At 31.2% G+C, this 21,459-nt stretch overlaps 2 protein-coding genes across 2 annotated transcripts in view; one reads left to right on the plus strand and one right to left on the minus strand.

The window, feature by feature from the left end:
- Positions 1 to 20,714, minus strand: part of LOC133205556 (H(+)/Cl(-) exchange transporter 6-like) — a 49,091-nt gene extending 28,377 nt beyond the window's left edge. The window contains exons 1-21 of the mRNA XM_061341394.1: positions 20,554 to 20,714; positions 20,257 to 20,319; positions 19,998 to 20,063; positions 19,741 to 19,809; positions 18,579 to 18,645; positions 17,121 to 17,227; positions 16,817 to 16,943; positions 16,548 to 16,615; positions 16,354 to 16,415; positions 16,077 to 16,123; positions 15,544 to 15,629; positions 13,963 to 14,076; positions 13,339 to 13,508; positions 10,690 to 10,786; positions 10,338 to 10,470; positions 7,957 to 8,110; positions 3,512 to 3,671; positions 3,285 to 3,391; positions 2,972 to 3,113; positions 1,962 to 2,011; positions 1,552 to 1,660 (exon numbers count right to left, since the gene is read on the minus strand). Coding sequence (XP_061197378.1) covers positions 1,552 to 1,660; positions 1,962 to 2,011; positions 2,972 to 3,113; positions 3,285 to 3,391; positions 3,512 to 3,671; positions 7,957 to 8,110; positions 10,338 to 10,470; positions 10,690 to 10,786; positions 13,339 to 13,508; positions 13,963 to 14,076; positions 15,544 to 15,629; positions 16,077 to 16,123; positions 16,354 to 16,415; positions 16,548 to 16,615; positions 16,817 to 16,943; positions 17,121 to 17,227; positions 18,579 to 18,645; positions 19,741 to 19,809; positions 19,998 to 20,063; positions 20,257 to 20,319; positions 20,554 to 20,661 — 2,106 coding nt within the window. The 5' untranslated portion in view covers positions 20,662 to 20,714. The remainder of the gene's footprint in view (positions 1 to 1,551; positions 1,661 to 1,961; positions 2,012 to 2,971; positions 3,114 to 3,284; positions 3,392 to 3,511; positions 3,672 to 7,956; positions 8,111 to 10,337; positions 10,471 to 10,689; positions 10,787 to 13,338; positions 13,509 to 13,962; positions 14,077 to 15,543; positions 15,630 to 16,076; positions 16,124 to 16,353; positions 16,416 to 16,547; positions 16,616 to 16,816; positions 16,944 to 17,120; positions 17,228 to 18,578; positions 18,646 to 19,740; positions 19,810 to 19,997; positions 20,064 to 20,256; positions 20,320 to 20,553) is intronic.
- Positions 8,723 to 10,134, plus strand: LOC133171866 (uncharacterized). The gene is made up of 3 exons (XM_061306656.1): positions 8,723 to 9,046; positions 9,546 to 9,707; positions 9,838 to 10,134. Exons 1-3 carry the CDS (start codon positions 8,776 to 8,778, stop codon positions 10,095 to 10,097), a joined length of 693 nt encoding a protein of 230 aa, XP_061162640.1. The 5' UTR covers positions 8,723 to 8,775; the 3' UTR covers positions 10,098 to 10,134.
- Positions 20,715 to 21,459: the final 745 nt, after the last annotated feature.

Raw genomic sequence — 21,459 nt, forward strand, 5'->3', positions numbered from 1 at the left:
CAAGGCTATTCAGTGAGGCTATTATGACGTCACTTACAAATCACGTCATATTTTGCAGAGCAGTATACATTTGACATAATGTCATAGTGTCTGTACACATTTTAGTGATTAACATAATTCCCCTTTGTTTTCCACTCAAAAATAGCACAGGTACCTATATTTGACCATCGGCATGTGGCCTGTGACTTAATTCTGCCCTTACACATGCGTCAAAATTTAATTCGAATTAGCTTCGCTTAGCGTTCACACGGAGCTAATGCGAAGTAATTTAATGCGCAGTAAACTAATTCGAATTAAATTAATTCGCATTAAATTCTCCGTGTGAACGCGGATCAAATTTAATTCGCAGTAACTTACGTTTAATTCGAATTAAACTCTCCGTGTGAACAGGGCATTAGTTTAAAGTATAACCTTTTAAAGCTCTTCCAATACAAGGTCTTGTCTTTTGAGACGTCTGGAATTTGAAACTTTTGAACACTCTGACCTCGACTTTGAAAAGGGTGGGGTGAGTGGCTAGACCAATGATTCGATACCTTTGCAATTTCTGATCTTGACTTCTCCAAAAGATCTTGTTTCAAAATTATGTCAAGACAAGAATTTCACTTTGACAAAAACCTTTAAAATGCCTTAACATTTTAAATTTTTGACTAAAAGAAAATGGTAAGTCCACCAATTCAAGCGGCGTTTATTATTTCTACGAATTTTGAAGGAAAAAAATATTAAATAGTTTTAGAATAAGTCTCTGGACAAAACTGTAAACGACAGAACAGCTAGACAATTAAGGTGATTCTAATAAACTCCCCCAACTCCGCCTCCTAGAGATATTAAAAAGATTGACCCTAACAAAAAATTTCTATAGTTTACTATGGTTAACTATAGTGAAAACTTTGATACTTTGATTTACTATGAAACTTTACTCTGTAACTTTTTTTGAGATTTCAAAGCTTAAAATTTCTAAAATTCGATAACAGTAATGTAAAATTTGGAAATAATGTGTGAATATACAAATAATATTTCAATTTAATTTAAAAAATGTGCATGTATGAATTGAAAAACAAAAAATAATAGTAAAAATACTTTGAATTACTACAGTGAAAAAACTTTGATACTATAGTAAACTATAATTAATTATAGTAAACTATAGTTAACTATAGTACTTTTTTGTTAGGGAAGTACTTATTTTAATAATAATAAAACAATATTTGATTGTTGTTTGAAAAATTGCAGTGTAAGGGGTTGAAGCAGGTATGTTACAATTTATAATTTCTGTCTCTTAGACTGTAAAACAATAACATGGACAACAACCACAAGTTCATTTATGCGATCCAACATGAGATACATATGTAAATTTCGAATTATGAATGATTTTATTTGCATTATATAATCCAAGTAGGCAATCCGTATTTCGTAATATTTTTGCGTGGTCAGAAGTTAGAACAGATGCAGGTCGATCACCATTTGAATCAATTATGTATTAGAACAAGCTTTTAAGAGGATTGATGATTACCCTGTATGACTATAGTAAGAAAACGTAAAGTAAATGGTACAAACCCCATTGTGTTCTTGAAAGAACACATCTCTATCCAGTAGAGCGACAAGTGTGTGTCTCATAATTAAGCCTTTAAAACGCCATTTTTGTGTGATTGAGCTGCCAATATCACTGAAAGAGAAAATTGTTAAAAATTTTCCTAACATCACCTCGAAATCCAAAAAAAAAAAATATATATATAATAATAAAATAAATAAATAAATAAAATAAATAAATAAACCAAAATATGCATTTTATTAGAGAGAATAATTGGTAAAATAAGCATTTTAGCTTATGTAGCATTTTTATGTAGCAAATGTAGTATTTTTGCTGTTGAGCTTTTAAATCAAAACACTGAAAGTCGATCTAGCACTAGAACACACGAAATTTTATTTTTTGTTTATAGTGCTGGTCAAAAGTAAACACGGCATACCTTTCCTCTGTCTCTTCATTGTAATCCTCTATCTTACTTGCATCTTCTTCCTTGTATCGAAATAGATTTGATAATATCATTTCGTTTCTTAAATTTAATGGAACTCATGTTTTGATCTCAATTTGCCAATCTCTAAAAAGAAATGATAGGCACTTTTGGCATTAGTTTTCTAGGCCCATGTAATCGAAATTCAAGGATCCTGTACTTTTTGGTCTGTCTGTTTGTTCGCAGAAACTTCAACCTTTGGCCATAACCTTTGAGCGGTTGATGTTTGGGCTTTCTTATTTCACATAGGAATTCTTGTGACAAGGCCTTTGTTGCTGACCTCATTACCTTGACCTGAGGTCTGACCTACTTATGTCCTACTTTTGTAAAACTTTAACCTAGGCTTTTGATCTGCTAGGGCTCTCATATTTCATATATGTATTCCTTGTCATATGATCTACTTTTGAAAAAAAAAACATTAACTTTGGCAATAATTCCTATACGATTGGAGCTAAGGCTTTCATATTTCACATGTGTATTCCTTTGGGTACTTATATTTTGACCTAATTACAATGACCTTGGAAATTGACCTATTTGAACTATTAACCTGACCTTGACCTTGGTGTACGACCTACTTTTGAAAAAACTCTAATCTTGGCCATAACATTTGAACGGTTAAGGTCATATTGAACGGCTAAGGTCATATTTCACATTTGTATTTATTGTGACAAGACCTTTCTTTGAATATCCACATTTTTGACCTCTTGACATTGACCTTGGAGTTTGGCTTCCATATGGGGGCATCAGTGCTTCACAAACACACCTTGTATCACATATGTAGTTGACTTAAAGTTAATTCAACCATGAGGGACGCTGATATTCTTGAGAAAGCTGACATACAAGGGCATCGGTGTTTCATAAACACGTCTTGTTTAAATCGAAATCTTTAGAAAACTTAGTAGGGCCTATAGTTTTGTAAAATGTAAAAATAAATGAATAAATAAATACAAATTGCTATAACATACATTATTATTCATGCTTTTGGCTCTTGAGACAACTGGGAATGCGTTGTGAACAGTTGTCCGGAGCATGCGTATCAGAGACGATACACGTGATATTGTAAACACGTAACTCAGCGATTTGTCCATGACATCCCGTGCTTTTAGCCTGAAATTATATGTAATCATAATTTAACTAGCAAATTTATTGAAAAACTTTAAAAGAAAAATATTAAGGCAATAAAGATTAATCAAATATATGAAAAGATTTGTTTAAAGGAAATAGACATACAGGGGGGGAAAATAACAACTGAAAAATAAAAATAGAATAATTATTAACCTTTCTGTTCCATGATGAACTTCCCATTCTAAAAGAGGGACTCCTCTTAATTTGATATGTATATCATATATACCCTCATTAAAGTAGTCACCACACCACTTGGCGACCTGAAAAATAAATCGTGCCGGTTCATTCTGTGCCCATTTGATATACTATGCTTTAAATTCAGTAGATTTATATAATGTTCAGTTCAAAATTAAAATAAAATAAGATAAAATAAAACCTACCATCAATACAAGCATTATTGGCAATCCATAACTGATTTCATTGGTGGATTCTATCATAATTACTGTTAGACTTATAGTCATCCTGACCACACCGCCGAGAAATGCTGCTGCACCAATTAATGCAAAGGTGCCTGAGTTTTCATGATTGGCATATCCAATTCTGAAATATACACAAATCTTCTTTTTTTATTCTATATTAGAACTGTTAACACCTACATTTAAAATCAAGGAAATCTCAAACTGAATCAAACATCGATAAGTATACTAGTAATTTATATTAAAACAACCAATTTAAATTCAATTTGAAAAATTTAAGATTTTATAAGATTTGCATTTTCGATTTATGAATAAATTAGCCCCACACTGAAGCCATTGTGTGGCCAAAACTTTGATGGTCTTGGCCACGCCCCTCAGGGCTCAGGAAGTCAGTTTCCAAGAAATACATAGTTGTTCCCCTTTGCACAAAGATAATTTATACCAAAAAAGGCTATAACTAATTCATTCGTTCCAGAGAAGCTTGAAATATTTAAAATCACAACCGACTTACGAAAATCGATGCACGATAGACGATGCAAGATGACAGACACAAAGAGTAGGTTATCAGAGATGCTCAGGTAGATAGAGAATATAGTTCTAAGCTCATTTACGCGAAAGGCTCTTGTGAGTTTTTCTGATCGAGAAGTGTCTGATAATCGTGTGTGTGTTGTTTGTAGTTTCTGGACTTCTTACATTCCCCCTTTCACTTCCTTCCTAAGTACCACTGGTACTAATCCAACTAAATTAAGCATGAAACATTTTTTGTTGAAAAGAATTTACATTTTTTTCAAATGAAAGGCGATTCCCTTTTTTCAAGAGAGATTATGAATAAATTGTAAAAATAGAGCTCAATTAAAAATCTATTTCTTCTAGAACCATTAAAGTCAGAGAAGACAAAAAGCTTCCTTATTGAGTGCACATTCAAGTTTTATCAAATCGTCCCTAACAAAATATTACTATAGTTATCTATAATTTATTGTAGTGAAAACTATGATATTTTGAAATACTATGAAGTTTACTTTTGAACTTTTTTGAAATTCTGAAGCTTAACATTTCCTAATTCCAAAAATAATGCAGTGAATTTTGGAAAAAAATATGTGAATATATAAGTAATATTTTTTTAATGAAAAATGATTGCATGTATGAATAAAAGAACATCCAAACATCAACATGAAGACTGAATGTTATTCAAATTATAGCCCTGAACCTAGTCTGGGCTAAAATAGAGAGTCAAAGTTAGACATACCTATAGAGATAGAAAAAAAAAACTTTTAAAGCATTCTTCTCAGAACAGCAAGGTTACAATCCGTTATGGTAATACATGTATATAAAAACTCTCATGTAGTGAAATCTAAAATTTATATGAATTCATGTCCCTGGACCTAGAAATGGGAGGTGGGTGGGGGTTGGAGGGGGGAGGGGCAAAGTGGTCAAAGTTTGACGTAGGAGTACAGGGAGTAAATGCTTTAAAATTACATCTTCTAGAACAGAAGAGCCACAGTTAGTCATATTTATTTATAAAGTTCCCCAAGTAAAGAAGATTGAAGTTCGTTCAAATCGTTGTCCCTGGGACTAGGGTAGGACCGCAAAAGGAGCTCGAAGTTTTATATTGTAGTATATTAAAATAAGATCTTCTTCTCAAGAACAGAAAGACTTCAGGTAACCAGAAACATATGAAAAATTTACAAAGTACAGGTAGAGTAGATTCAAATTTATTTAAATTACGAGTCCAGAAGCCAGGTTTGAAACATTTAAAAAAAAACTTTTCCTCAAGAACTGCTGGCTAAGAACTGGTTATAATAATATCAAATGTTAACAGAAATAATAATTTGAAAGCTGACTTCAAACTTCAATATACTGCAACTAATAATCCTGAAATAATTGAATCCAATAGGTTGATATCTACTTCATGTATAAGGGTTTTAATTATCTACATGGGTGAATTAAAAAAAAAAAATGACCACCAAACTGAAATTTTTGGAAAATTCAACTACTTATAACATATTTTTCACTTATATCATCATATTGCACATGCATTCTAGTTTAAAATCCTGAAGTGGCAATAGAATAGTTGGATTTAAAAGTTTCAGAATTTTTATTAGTAAAATTTCTTTTGAAAAAAGAAAATATCATTGCACCTTAAAAGACTTTCTAAAATACATTATCACAAGAAATTATAGTTTTTTATGCTTCAAAATAGTAAAAGGGGAATAAATGATTGAATCTAGACCTTGATTGAGTATCTTCTCTTGTATTTGTGACAAAAAAATGGCTTTTTGGCTGTTATTTTACATTATTTTTTCAATTCTGGTTTGAATAGTTTTAATATGAAAAAAATATGAAGCAATAAAATTCTCCAAAATTCACTTTTTTGTCCGTTCAAGTCACTTCTTTAAATCTAAACCAAAAAAGAATTTTTATATATGAGTTCTCTTACAAAAAATACTAGATTTTGAAGTGACCCTATGTCATATTATTGTGTTGCACTCCTGACATCTGATATGTATATTATATAACATTGTTTTAAAAATTATAACACACAATAACCCATTCTTACTTTGTAAATCACACTGTTGTTTTGATATTTTTCATCGTTTACGGCAGGTTTTTCGTATTTTGAAGACCTAAAAACACGATTACTTGCAAAGTGTAATATATATAAATTGTATTTAAAAATATATGTGAAATAATGAAAACTATTCCCTGAATTGACTGTGAAATTTCTGTAATTTGTTGATAGACATACTGTTTTGAACATCAAATAGTAACAAACATTTATTTTCAACTTATTTTTTAGTAAAGATAGTTAAAAACCATTGGTAATTATAAAGCAGTTTTGTTGCACGCCTGACTGCAGTAAAATTTAAAATTAAAACCATAGAACACAAAAATTCATAAAGTGTTGGCAACATCAAGTGGTAAAGAAATTGTGCAATATTTTATAGTCCAATACTTGAGTATTTAAACAGATGAAAGTATTTATCTGGAATTATTCCCTATTTATGCCAAAAAATAACTTAAATGTATATTTAGAAGATAAAATATATTTTATAGCATATTTTCCTTTAGAGGACAAACACAGTAACCCACCAGAAAAGTTCTTCTCATCATTTTTTCTTTATTTTTATTCTTATTGGATAATTTATAATTCTAACACATTTGTTGCACTCCTGACCAAAAACATTGGGGCCTTTAAAGTAGAATTGTGAAGTGAAAATTACATAAGAACTTGTTCTGTTGTTTCAGTGAAGTTGAGGAGGAATTACTTGAATTTTATGACAATGTTTTAGTGTGTTTATTTTTAACATTCAATAAAAAAAAACCACAAAAAAAGATAAAAACACATCTGAATTGCTAAAATTGAAAAAGGAAGGATTTTAATAATAAAACTGTCAATAATTTAGTATTAAATTACACAAAAAGATTATTATTAATTAATAAATACTTCTAAGCATGAATAGAAGTGTTCTCGTCACACAACTTGAATCTTTAAAAAATGCGTTGCACTCCTGACCATAGAAATATAGATCTGAAGCACAGACAGATCCTGTAATTGATATAGCTATTTGGTAAAAATGTTCTTTGTGTCTTTATATTCCAAAATAAAGATCTGAAAATCATATAATGATCATAGTTTTTCCATGCTTGGGAGCAAAACATCAAAAGTTGCACTCCTGACATTATTGGGTATGCACATATACTTGACTCTCATTAATGCTGCTTGTGATTTATATAACATTTTTAAGTTTTAAAATGTATATCAGTTAATGTTTTATACTTTGAAAATTCTTTTTTGTCTTAATTTTCTTTCAGAATTTTGCAGTTGATGTTTTTTTGGCATCACTACATTTTTTCTGTTGCACTCCTGACATGGTATAACATTTTTTTAAACATCAGCCATGACCACAACTTGATTAAACAAAAGTTACTACAGTCCGCATTTAAAGCTCAATACTTTGAATATTATCAGGAGAGGAGGGTCTATATTTTCAACATAAAGCATTATTATTTATTTCACAGATCTCCAAAAAATATTGAAATTTCAAAATGTCACAAAAAGGTGTTGCACTCCTGACAATTTTAGCATTATTTTTGGGCATAACTTTTTTGTTAATTGAGATATCAATGAGATATTTGGCAGATATTTATACACTATCTAAAGACATATGCTGAGACATAGAAGTCTATTTTCATTGCCTGTATTTTTAATGTGGGTTGATAAATATGCGTTTGGTCATTTTTTTTTAATTCACCCACATACATGTATGTGTGTATTCACTTGTCAGAAGTGTTCGGTGACATACCTGATATATGTATATATGTATATGCAAAGAGAGAGAGAGAGAGCTTCGTGTGTGTGTGTGTGTGTGTGAGGGTGTGTGTGTGTGTGAATTGATAAGAAGACTTACTGAACAAGCACTGTGGCAACAAAGCGTCCATAAGCGGCTCCACAGAGAAGAGAAGGGACAAACAAACCGCTGGGAACATGAACGCCATATGTCCAACAGGCAAGGATAAAAAAGAAGAGGAAGAACAGACCCAGAGTTTCTAGGCTAAATTTACCTTTAAAAAAGAAGAGCTCAAATTAGTTTAAAAAAGATAACGACTTTCAGAGGACAAACCTTTTACTAGCAATTAGATTTTAACATCAACTTATTTTCCCTTATGTTCAAAATTTTGGTGAACTACCCTTTACCCCTGTTGATCTAGTTGTGTTTTTATGAAGATTTCTTTCAAATATTGAAGATAAAGGGGTTTTTGTTTTCTTCTCATTTTTGTCAGTTATTGACCATAAAAAGAAAATATTACATAATGACATGCAAAGGTAGCTAAGTTTTGGGTTCCTGTATTAAATAAAATGACATTTTTACAACATTTTTTTATTTAAAAGAAAAGAATTATTTTTTAAAAAAGCATTGTCCAATTAATCCTCACATGAGAAGATAATCTCAGATTTTAACCTAGATTTTTCTTGGCATTCAAGAACATTTAATAGAGAATTCTTTTATATCTATGCTTTGACTAGTGACTTAAATGTGATTACTACTGATCAAAAGACACGAGAAAATTTAAGGATTGATCAATATTTGTGAATCTCCAGCTTTGAAAATAAATCTACATACATATGTCTGACTTTTATTAAAATTTCAAGCAATCTAAGACTGTTTTGGTATTTAAAGCCTGAAATATGACTTATCAACACAATTTCAACAATATTCATTCATTTTATGATGGAGTGCTCCACAAATAACACCTTTATTGCGTTCAGAGTATCTTGCATTATTTTGATTGCAATCGCTTTAGTTCTTCAAGGAATATCCCTGAAAAAGGATGCCAGATGGGATCAGTATGTAACTGGAGCAGTTCAAGCAGACATTCGTAATCCAAAAGTTTATCAAATTAAAGCTTATCAATCTTTATGGAGGCTTACAGTCAAATCTGATGAATATTTGGACGAAGATTACAGAGTATATGTTGATGAATACACCAGTAAGACAGGTATTGTCTTTTTCAATTCTCATTAACGTAGCAGACAATTAAAGGTTTACTTTATTTCTCTTCAAATTAAAATAAAAAAATACTTAGCTTGCGATATCGAAAATTGTTTACAAAAGTGAATTCATCATAAATAAAAAAAAAAAATCAGTGTCTTTTATTTCTTGACTGAAAACAGTGCAAACGATATTCAAGGTATAATGTGGTGATGTTGGCTAAATATGACCCCTTATAATTCTTGCATAGCAAGCAAGAATTAACATAATGAGCTACAGTTAATGCGATTTAATTGTATCTGTTCTTTTTATCTTATCTGAGTTTATTATTGCTAACATTATTAAAGTGCATATATAGTTTAATTTGTCAGAATTAAATTTAAATGTTACTTTTTTTAATAATTTTAAATTTATGTTATTGTAGAATTCATATATATTGAAAAAAGAGAAAAACGTGTCTATTTTGCTCTAAGTTGGTATACTAGTTCCTGTAATTATATTAACAGAATGGAGGGAGGAGGTTTTACGATTAGAGTTGGCGGGTATGGGACTAGGGTCGCTATCATTCAGTGCACTTGTAATGGCGTCTTTGGTACCAAAATTTCTCAAAATCAAAAAGCTTCAGATAACCGATATTCTTGGATGCACAATTTTGTGTTTTACCTCCGGTAAGCAAATATTATTCTACATTCATTTCAATTACTTCAATTTTTATATATCAATTTAATGGAAAGTTCAAACTTTAAGACTATGTTCACAAATTTTGCTTAGTTACTTTTACTTTTTTGTACCTTGTAGCCATTTTGATATTCAGTGGAGTTGTAAAATACAGTGAAAATTATCAGACCATCCTCAATCCAATAGTTAAGGAATATGAATGGTTCTATCACATGACTGATAACACGTTGGCTATGGATTTTTACTTTGCTTTCGGAGCCGCCATATTTCACTTTTTTGGAGGGGTGTCCCTGATTATACATTTGATTATGTTTATGAGAAGTGGTTTCAAAAAAGATGAAACAAAAGTTGAGACAATTGAAGTTCAAGAGCTTGCATGAGAACAGAATGTAAACTCGGCAATGCTTATTCAACAACTGATCATTTGTAAGGGAACTTTGTATGGTACTTTTAGATTATTAGTGTCTAGTGCACTAAAAGTAGCTCAATAAAATCTATCTATGAACTTTCATAGAATATTGAAGGTTATGTATGTTATAAAAAAGAAATTTGAACCTTTTACACATGCCTTCTTTTTCTGCTTAAAGTGTCAATGAGCGTGTAAAGATTATAATAAATACCTTCTTGATGAAACAACTGTTTGATTGCTTCTTCTTGAGAATTAAAGAAAAGGGTGGCCATGTCATTATAAGAGCCTTCAGGACAAAAATATGTTCTCACAGAATCGTCAATCACTGACATTGTTCCATTTCCCTGCATTCCAATGTATTTCAATATTCTTCATATTTAGGTAGTTAAATTAAAATAAAAATTTTGTCCAAGGAATACGTAAAAAATAAAATTAAGAATTTTTATGTTTTTATATGCATAAATATAAAACAATGACTTTAAAATTTAAATCTATATGAATATGAAATGATTAATTCACACCACCAAATAACATTCATTATAAAGAAATCAAAATTGGGCAACCTTGCTGGAAGGCATGTCTCTGCACTGTCCTAGAAGCATAGCTGCTGAGAAAGATACAGTGGTGGTGACTGCTGCAACCAGCACAGCTTCAAGGATCCTGTGTAAACACAGATGGGTCATTCTTTTTTTTTTTTTTAAAAAAGTCCATTTTCTGATTGGCATATTTTTGAAAAATGAAAGTGGTTTAACTATGACTTTTTCAACTTTATTTGCATAATACAGTATTAAACTACAAAAATACATCGCATTGCAGGAAAGAAAATATTTCTTTTGAAAAATATTGACATTTTATCTTAGTCATTCTAACTTTAATGTCTTTCCTGTTACTTTCATCAAAAGAGCTGTAAAATTCGGTATTTCAAAATTTTCTTCAAATAATCTTTAGTATATTGTTAAAAAAAACTAAAAATTTGTCATTGAATGCCAGGATGCTGGGCATTTATCCAATCCATGAGTGTTTGAAAGAATGACAAAATGCCATATACTAAACAGAAACAAAATCTACGGGTTTCTTTTCATGACAACTTTATTGCATAATGTTTAGAATTGAGAAAAAAATACTTGTACATTATTTTACTGATTAGAATAAACAATTACAGTAACTTGATTATACAGATGCTTTGCCGAAACGATTTAAACTTGGAAAATGCACTGGTAACAGTTAGGACTCAGGGTAATAGGAAGGACAAAACTGTAACAGGATGGACAATGAAATCTAGAATTAAGACAAAAGTAAGACTTTTCTAACTTTATTGGTTAGGAAAAGAGAAAGAAATGTTGAACAAAAACATGATATTGCTAAATCTGATAAATTCTAGACAATGAAAGACATGTATGTCCATCCTGTTACCAAATTTAATTGTAAAGTGTTATCATAATATATATCTGTTCATTATTTTATCATTAAAGGTACTCCATGCTGTTGCAAAACTAAGAATTTTTTTTAATTATAGGTTTAAAAAATGATAAAACCAAAATAGATACATAAATACCAGATATTTTAAGGATGATCCCCCCCCCCCCCGTTAAAATTTTTGTCCACTCTTTTACCAAAGTGCTTGTTAATGTAGTAAAGGCACTATTTGAAGCACAAACATATTTCAATATGATTTACATAATTTGTTAACATATTAAACTAAACTTATATTACTTAGAAAGATAAAATAAATTGTTTTTATTGTTTAAACTCAAGGTACAAAGTCCAATTGTTCTTACTGTTACAACTTTAAGGGAACAGGAGTGACAGTAATAGGATGGACTTTTCTAATATAAATCCCTCGTTATTAAGTATAATGTAGTCTTTTTGTATCATCGAGATTTTGAAAGAATTTCTTTGTAGCTTATTCCATCTAATTTTTTAAGCAGATTAAAAAAAAATTAAAAGTCTGAGTTCTTTCTTATTTGAAGGTAACAGAAAAGACATATTTTCTCTATATACTTCCAATGACCTCTGTACCCTTTATTTTTTCACTTTCAATTCATGGCACTCATTAAATTGAGACAACAGAAAATGATGAAATATTAAGGACCTGTGAAAGGGAGATAAGTTTTATTTTAACATTCTCTTTTTGGTAACAGAAATGACATGAATTGATAGGACATGGCACTTCCTGAATGTTTATTGCACAATGCTAGTATTTAGTGGGATACATATTAAGTGAAACACCAATATAACATTAATCTGTGAATGAATTCAATTAATATAATGTGCAAAATTTGTACATATCTACACAGAATAATATTTTTCCCATCATTTAACTGAGCACATTATAAAATTTCTGATAATGTGACATGACTTTTCTGTTAATTTTTAATGAGAAAGAATACAATATTATTTTTAAAACGCCTGGGAGATGATAAAAACATAACTTGTAAGCTGTATAATCATTTACATTAACAGACGGGAAAACAATTTTCCTCCAATGAATAATTTTCCTATTTTCTGATCAAAAGACAAAAAATTGGACATTTTTTGAAAATGACCCGTATACAACAAACCTCCTAAATTATTAATGAAATATATGGAGATAACGAACAGTATTCAAGCTCAAAAGTCCATTATACAATACAAAATAGGAGCAGAGCAAACACGGACCTCCAAACATCAGAGGTGGGATCAGGTGCCATGGAGGAGTGAGCACCCCTTGCCGACCGGTCACACCCGCCGTATGCTCCTTGTCATAATCGGGAAATAACGGAAAAATCCGTCGACAATCCAGTGCGCAAATAATGGCCTAACAACCAGCACGAAAAACGTCAGTCAGCACCTGACTCAATGTTAAATTGTATTTGCTGACAAGGTCAACGTATCGACCATAGAACTTACGAAATGATGACTCCAAACGAGACAGCTGATATTCCTGCCCCACCAACCTATTTGTCAATAATTTACCTCGTCTTAGAAATTGTACATACGTAGAGCATGCTCTTGCACATCGAATCAACTGAGAGATATATACCCCGTACGCAGGCGATGAAGGTATATTGCTGCATAAGTAAGGGAAGTCGACGATTGAAAAGTTAAAGTCATCACGTTTATCATAAAGCTTGGTTGTTAGATTAATTCTTATCTTAATTCTTATCTGGTCACTGACATCTTCCTAGTTCTTTTAAAATAATTTTTTTTTGAAAAATACTTCTTTGCGTTACCTGATACCTTTGTGTTTCTTCTGGACATGTTTCATTCTGTGCTTTGTTAGAAGTAGGTTTATGGTGTTAAAGAGAGCGCCAAATACACCACCAAGCAGTCCCATAAAAATAAAGACGACTAAATCTGCGGCATTCCAAAGATGGCATCCTATACCACTCTCATTAGTGCACTAGAAATGTATTTAAATATTTCTCAAACGGCGATAATTTGTCTTTTCATTATTTAGGACCTTATTCTTCAAACTTACAAATCAATTTCAATGTAATTCAAGATTTTCTCTTCTAAGTTCATGATGCAGGAAATGCAAATCTATCGCTCAATCAACCACTGAATGAATATTTAGGAAACACTAAACATTCATCTGATCGAAAAAAAAATGTCGTGGGGTTAAGGATTCACTTTTGCAACAGTTCCAAAAAAAATATTTTTAGTAGAATAAAACCTTACAAATAGATAAGAAACAAAGATTTGAAGAGAGATACTAAATACATTTTATTAAGTGTGTTTTATGTGATTGGCATGTGAAAAATTTTGAATAAAATGTACGTGAGAGACATAGATAGAAAACATAGAGTGCCCAAAACATCTATGGTATAATTTTTAAATGAAACCATTTTATGTACCTTAAACACTCCAAAATTGATGAGTCCAGGGAGATAAAAGTATCCCCAGTTTCCTGTGTTGATCCCAGAGAGAAAGAAATTCAAGCTATATGTCGCAGCCATGGAGCAAAAAAACTGTGGCAGAAAGAAACCAGAAGTCTCTGACGAGACTGTAGCTCTACTGGTTGTATTTATAAAGGAAGATAAAAGTAGCACTTGGACTTGAAACTTTGAAACAGCAATAAATAGAATAATGATCCTTGGTTTAGTCTCTTTTGTGGCAAGATTTATTATTATATCAGACTAAAACTGTAGGAGGAGTAGCCTTTTAAAACAATTTTACAGAAATTTTGATTTAAGTAACCATGGCAACATCATTCAACAAAATCAAAAACCAATAACACCAATTATGTATCTCTGTAGTCTACTTGTATGCCACATTATACTGAAATCAGACAAAAAGTGTAGGAGGAGTAGCGTTTTGAAAGTATTTCAAGAAAATTTCTATTTTTAGTAACCATGGCAACACTGTTCGTCGAAATCCGAAACTGTACAGAGAATTATGTATCTTAGTGTAGTTTACTTGTGTGCTAAGTAATACTAAAATCAGACCAAAACTGTAGGGGTAGCATTTTGAAGGTATTTCAAGGAAATTTCTATTTTTAGTAACCATGGCAACAATGTTCATCGAAATCAGAAAATCAATATAAAGAATTATGTATCTTAGTGTAGTTTACTTGTGTGCTAAGTAATACTAAAATCAGACCAAAACTGTAGAGGTAGCATTTTGAAGGTATTTCAAGGAAATTTCTATTTTTAGTAACCATGGCAACAATGTTCATCGAAATCAGAAAATCAATATGAAGAATTATGTATCTTAGTGTAGTCTACTTGTTTGCAAAGTTATACTGAAATCAGACCAAAACTTTAAGAGGAGTAGCATTTTGAAAGTATTTCACAGAAATTTCTATTTTTAGTAACCATGGCAACACCGTTCATTGAAATCAAAAACCGATACACAGAATTATGTATCTTAGTATAGTCTACTTGTGTGCCAAGTTATATTGAAATCAGATCAAAACTGTAGGAGGAGTAGCATTTTGAAAGTATTTCACAGAAATTTCTATTTTTAGTAACCATGGCAACACCGTTGATCGAAATCAAAAACCGATAGACAGAATTATGCATCTTAGTATATTCTACTTGTGTGCCAAGTTATATTGAAATCAGATAAAAACTGTAGAAGGAGTAGCATCTTGAAAGTATTTCACAGAAATTTCTATTTTTAGTAACCATGGCAACACCGTTCATCGAAATCAAAAACCGATACACAGAATTATGTATCTTAGTGTAGTCTACTTGTGTGCCAAGTTATATTGAAATCAGACCAAACTGTAGGAGGAGTAGCATTTTGAAAAATTGTTTACAGACGGACGGACAGACAGACAGCTAGACAGACGGACGGACGACGGACACCTTACTATCGCATAAGCTCTTCTGGTCTCTGACCAGTAGAGCTAAAAATAAATAGCATTAAATGGGAGAGTAGTAGAGAGTAAAGAGAGAGAGAGAGAGCAGTAGAGAGAGAGGATGTTGTCTTACAGATCGCCATGTGAGTTTCTGGTTCCAGAAGGAACACCCCTCCTCAAGACTGAACAACACCCCGCCAATTGGGGCTCCAAATGCAGCTAAAAATGTAAAATTAGAAAAGTGTTCAGTTTATGTGCATCCTCATTGTTTTCATGTATATAATAAATTCAATAAATTTTGAAAACTTATATCTTTTGTTTGTTGATCATGGAAATACTATAGAATAACAGTTGATACTTTTAACAACTTAAACATTTTTATATAAAAATTCAGAGGTAGAAAAAATTATTTTCACTAATTTCTTTCTCTTTAGGAATTGTGATGGTGAGATTCACTGTAAGGTTTTAGGATGTCAATAAATTACTTTACACTTAACATCGGAAAATTTCATTCTGGAAATGTTTGACTGTGTATTGACCTGTCATAAATGTCAATATTCCGGAAACGTGAGAGAAACAAAAAAATTTCTGAATAAGATAATCATTATTTTTTTCACCGGCAGGTTATAATCTAATAAAGTCTTGAGGAAGGCGTTCTTTAATTACCTGCAACACCTGCTGCTGCTCCGCTGGACACGAAATCTCTCTTGTCTCTAATTAAAAAGAAAACAATCATGACGAGACTAATAAACAATAACAGTACTTTGACTTATAGATTCCTTATAAATTGGAATAATAAACACTTGAAACTTAATCTGTTTGGTAAAAATTTTCATTATTTCATAATTCATTTCCACAATTTTTACAATGGAATATAATTGTGATGCGCTTGTGGGTTGTTTTTTTATGCTGTAAAGATTAAATGTATAACGATTGCACATACCGATCTGTTCTGAAAAAGCTGTACTTTTTAATATTGATCTTTCTGAACGCAATACTTTGAAACTAATGGAGAAAAATAAGAAAGGATAATAAATGTTGATAAAATCAAACAAATATCGTAATATATGAAAATTGGATTTTCATTCTAAAAAAAAAGATTGCAAGTTTGTGTCGGTGAATTATTAATTAACTTACTTGGGGGACACCTGCTCCTATGATAGCTCCACTGTGAATCATAGGGCCCTCCTTTCCCACAAATAAACCTAAAACAAACAGAAGGGTACTTAAAGTCAAAATATACTACAATTGTTAATGAGATCTTTAGAAAAAATGAAATTGAGAATTTCCATGTTATGTTTATTTCATGGTCATGCTGATATATCATGAAACTGGTGAGTAAAAAAGTTAATCCATTCCAAGAAAGGACGGTGTTAACGCACCACAGGTCAGTTAGATAATTTTACCTCCCGCCACACTGAAGAGTACACCCACGGCTTTGGAAATGAGGGTCATCAGGCGGCCAACACGGGGTATCTTCACCCCATTCAGGTAACATTTAATCTCAGGGATACCGGAACCTCCCGCCACAGGCTGTGATTATAGAGACATGTCAAGTTACAAGTATGCAATATGTTTTGAGTTATAATTAGCATAGAATTATTGAAGCCCTCTGGTCGTAAGAAACGTTATAAATAAATTGTAATCATTCTGTCATCTTTTACTTCCGTAATTGAGAGGAGAAATTTGGAAAATATATGTAAATAGTACCTCCGTGACAACCAGAAAAGAAGCAATTATGGAAAAACCAACGTTGAATAACAGCAAAAACAACAGAGACACAACAAGACATCCATGTTGGGAACACGTTGATATAGCTGATTTTAATGAGTAAAGGCTCTACATTGTGCTAAAAGTTTCTTATAAAACGGAAATAACTAACACAGGCCTGTAGTAACCGGGGAGAGGGCGGGGCACGGGGACAAGCCCTCAATAATTTAGCCAGTATATACTTTACAATAAAAAACAAAATTAATTTATAAAGTTGTGCCCCCTTCAAAAATATTGTCAGTACAATAGTAAAACAAAGATAATTTTACGGTTGTGCTCCCTTTAGAAACGCCTGACCCCCTTTACTTTGGCTTATCAAGAATTTCTGCTAGTCCCCACCCCAACCCCATCCGAAATTGCTTTCTACGGACCTGTAATACGTAAATCTCAAAAGTACAATCAAATTATTTATTTATTTTGTTGGTTTGTTTTCAAAAATGTTTCTCTACGGGAGCCAATGTTTCAACTTTTTATTTCATACATTTTAAATCATTTTACTAAGCAACAATTGAACAATATTTACTTTTTTGAAGGAAATTGTAAAGAATATAAATTAATCTAAAATGGACGTGATGAAATTCATTTAAATTATGATTAGATTAAGTCTCTCTTAAAACACAAACTTAAGACTACATTACATTTGGGAGGAGGGGTCTGATTAAGACTAACTCAGAGTTCTCTTCATTGTTGAACCCATACCCATTATTTCTAAAAGCCAACGCGCGCTTAGAATTTTATCTAGAATTTGCATGTAACAAACATTTTACATGAGTTGAGGATTCATCAGCACCGTGGGGCTTATTTCAGCGGCTGCTGATTTTCAATAACAATATAAACATAATAAACAATGATAGAAAAAAATAATTGATTAACAGAAGTATAAGAAAAATAATCAGATACTGGGTGACTGATGACATCTTAGCGGTATGTTCGAAAAAGGGTCGATTTAGATGAAAGATTAAGTGTCGATAGATATAAATAAAAGTCAATCAAGAGATTTTACTTTCCTTCACATATTATGCCTGAGGCAGGAATAAGACAGTGCGGAATTTAGAAAGACCAAAGTATGGGAGAAGTTTTTAGAACAATTAACTCTACGTCTAAAACCAGTAATGCACGTACATTAAATCTGAAAAGTAACATTTCACAGCGAAACATACAGAAAATATTGTTATTTTAAAAAATTAAATACATGTGTAATTATTCAATTTTTATTCTCATATATTTTAAAAATTAAAAAAATTATTGTTATATTATGCCTACAAACCTACTCTTCCAAGCAATATTGATTTTTAAAATATTTTTAGTTCGATTGAAATTCACCCAAATCATTTCATTTTATATCATATTTATGAGTGTCGGACATCTTATTCTAGTCAACGACTCATTAAAGGATACAATCTTCAACGACACTGAATTTAACAGAAGACAACAGTTTCACAATATAGTCTATGAATAAAGCAACCTGGAATGAAAAAAATAGCATCACAATAGAGGAGAAATAAGAAAAAAATATATAAAATATCTTGCTTTAAAATATTGAAATAAACATATCTAGAGTAACTATCACATGTACAATGCACTTATTAACGTTTAAAGTAGTAGAGTGCACTTATATAGATCACGATTTGAGATGATGTCAATAACTTTCGACCAATGAGCACAAGAATATTACTGTTTAAGGTGACATGGTCCACAACTTTGCATAAATATCTTAATAGATTTGTTTGGCTAAAGTAATGGTTATCCTGATATCTAAAGAAGTTAAACCACAGAAAAAGAGAATTAAGTTCATTCAAATGCTTTTATGTTTGGAGCAATTCTAGCCATACATAGGACAAAAATTTTGTGTGAGCATGAGTAGAAATTTAAAAATTTGTGTGAGCATGAGTAGAAATTTGAAAATTTGTGTGAGCATGAGTAGAAATTTAAATTTGTTTATGCGATCATGACAAGGAGCACACAGCGAGTGTGATCGGTCGACAGGGGAGGCTTACTCCTCCATGGCACCTGGTCCCAGCTCTGATGCTTTTAGAGATCCGCATTTGCTCTGTTCCTGATTTGTATTGTTTCAATGGACTTTTGAGCTTGATTACTGTTCGTTATCTTCATATTTCATGCGACATTAAAGGCCGGTCAACAAGTTTCATTTAGTCTTCGGAAGCGTGTCAAGTGCGGTCATTCAAGCTCTTTCGGTGATAAATATATTTACAAAATCTTTGTTTATCTACGATCTATTGATGTGCATGTACTTGTCAAAATTAAAGACAATTTTCTTGAGAATTCATTTTTTAAAACAAAGATTCACTATTTTTGCATGTTATTTTTATTTATTTATTTAATTTATTTTTAAATTTTTTTTAAAAATCATTTTTATTTATGTATGTATTTAGTTATTTATTGCTTAAATCACATAGGCAGAAATACACTAAGAAGCGTGTCGATTTCTAAAGATAATGACTAGAAAAATTAAATGGTGAATTTTGACTTGTTTGACTTTTTGTAATTACTAATGTCACTGTAGTACTTCAAAGAAAACCCACATCTCATTAATACTTACCATTCCAGTCAAAAATCCTATCATAAAAGTCACAATCCATTTTATAACCTCGACTCTTGTAGATGACTTCTGTTGTGGCGTAAGGTAGTTATTTTCATGTAAATAAAATAGCATTTATAACTAACATTTAAGTAATTTTAAGTACTCAGACAATATTTGTTTATTTGAGTGATGAATTTTAATGCTTATTCACTTATTTTAATTAAGTAATTGTAAAACAAGTAAAATGGATTTATTCTACCGTGTTACATGCTTACATTTTCATCTGATCTTCTTAGATACTCTTCGTATGGCTTGTTAAAGCATCGGTCATAGTCTAAGCTCTGAAAAGAAGATATTGTGATTTACTAATTTTGATCTAGTGCAAAAAGTTATAGGAAAATTTCATTATAATGAATGCTTATGTTGATTAAAAAACTCAATCTTATGAATTAAATATAATGAAATCCGGGTTGCAGTTCTAATTAGATGAATCTCTCTTTATGTTAAATCAACAAAGGGTTTACTGATGCAAACCTCAAAATCTTTCCTCGGTAAGTGATCCTCTGTGGTTCTGTGTCTGTTTCTTAAAAGAGGGCGCTAAAAGACGAAATAGAATTCTAAAATAATATATAATTAATACATTAATAAATTGAAGAAATGTTTGATTTCTTTAAATATTTAATCCCGATACTACTAGTATTTAGAAGTGCCGAAGGTAGCTAAAAGTTTGCAACTCTAACTTGTATTATACAAAATACACCTGCAAATGTAAACACCCAAAGTGAAAGTAAACAAAAAGTGGGCGTATCACTCTGTAGATTAGTTTATTACCATTTCTTGGCTCTGTGGTTCTGGCTGGTCCCCATGGTCTTCACCAGTCCCCCGCACAGGGGACAAAGAACAACAGGAGCAGTCACAGTATATATCCTCCTCCGTCATTATTGTTTACAAACTCTAAAAATCTGGACCCTGTTATCTTACTGAGGACACGAGTACTTTAAGGATAACAATTTACATACTGCTCAGCTGTTTACTGATTGTACAGGTCTAGACACATATTACATTAAACTGTTATAAAGTAGGTCAGTTAAAAATTTTTGTACATTAGTAAATTAAACAAAAAAAAATGACCGGAAACATAATTATCAACCTACACTTAAAAAAATTCAGGCCATGTGAGTAAAAATGGTTCAGCATGTGTCTTTTTATATTGGCTAAATCCTGACAAATATCTCGTATATATATATATATATATATATATATATATTGAGCTTTGAATTTAGACTGTAATAACTTAATGGCAAAGTCATTGTCACAACTGATGCTGAAAAAAATATTATACTATGTCAGGAACGCAACAGAAAAAAATTAATGTTTCCATAAAACATTGATTTAAATAAAAAGTATGATAATTTAGTCAAAAAAAAAAGAAGAATTTTTGCAGTGTAAAATAATAAATGGTATACTATTTACAATATGATCAGCTTTATGAGGTAAAGTGTCTCTGCATTCCCATTTATGTCAGGAGTGCAACAATTCATACTTTTGCTCCCCAACTTGTAAAAACTTTCATTAGTATATAATTTTTTGCTTTCTTTTCCGGAAAATAAAAACCCAAAGAACATTTTACTCCATGTAGCTTAGATCTTTACATTGTAAGGAGAGCAACACCTTATTTTTAAGATTCAAATTTAAAGATGAAACTACTTTTATTCATACTACACTGTAGTTATTATT

This window comes from Saccostrea echinata, unplaced genomic scaffold (assembly GCF_033153115.1).
Source record: "Saccostrea echinata isolate AGI-Se365-2 ecotype Australia unplaced genomic scaffold, CSIRO_AGI_Sech_v1 ptg000054l, whole genome shotgun sequence".
Classification (NCBI taxonomy): Eukaryota; Metazoa; Mollusca; class Bivalvia; order Ostreida; family Ostreidae; genus Saccostrea; species Saccostrea echinata.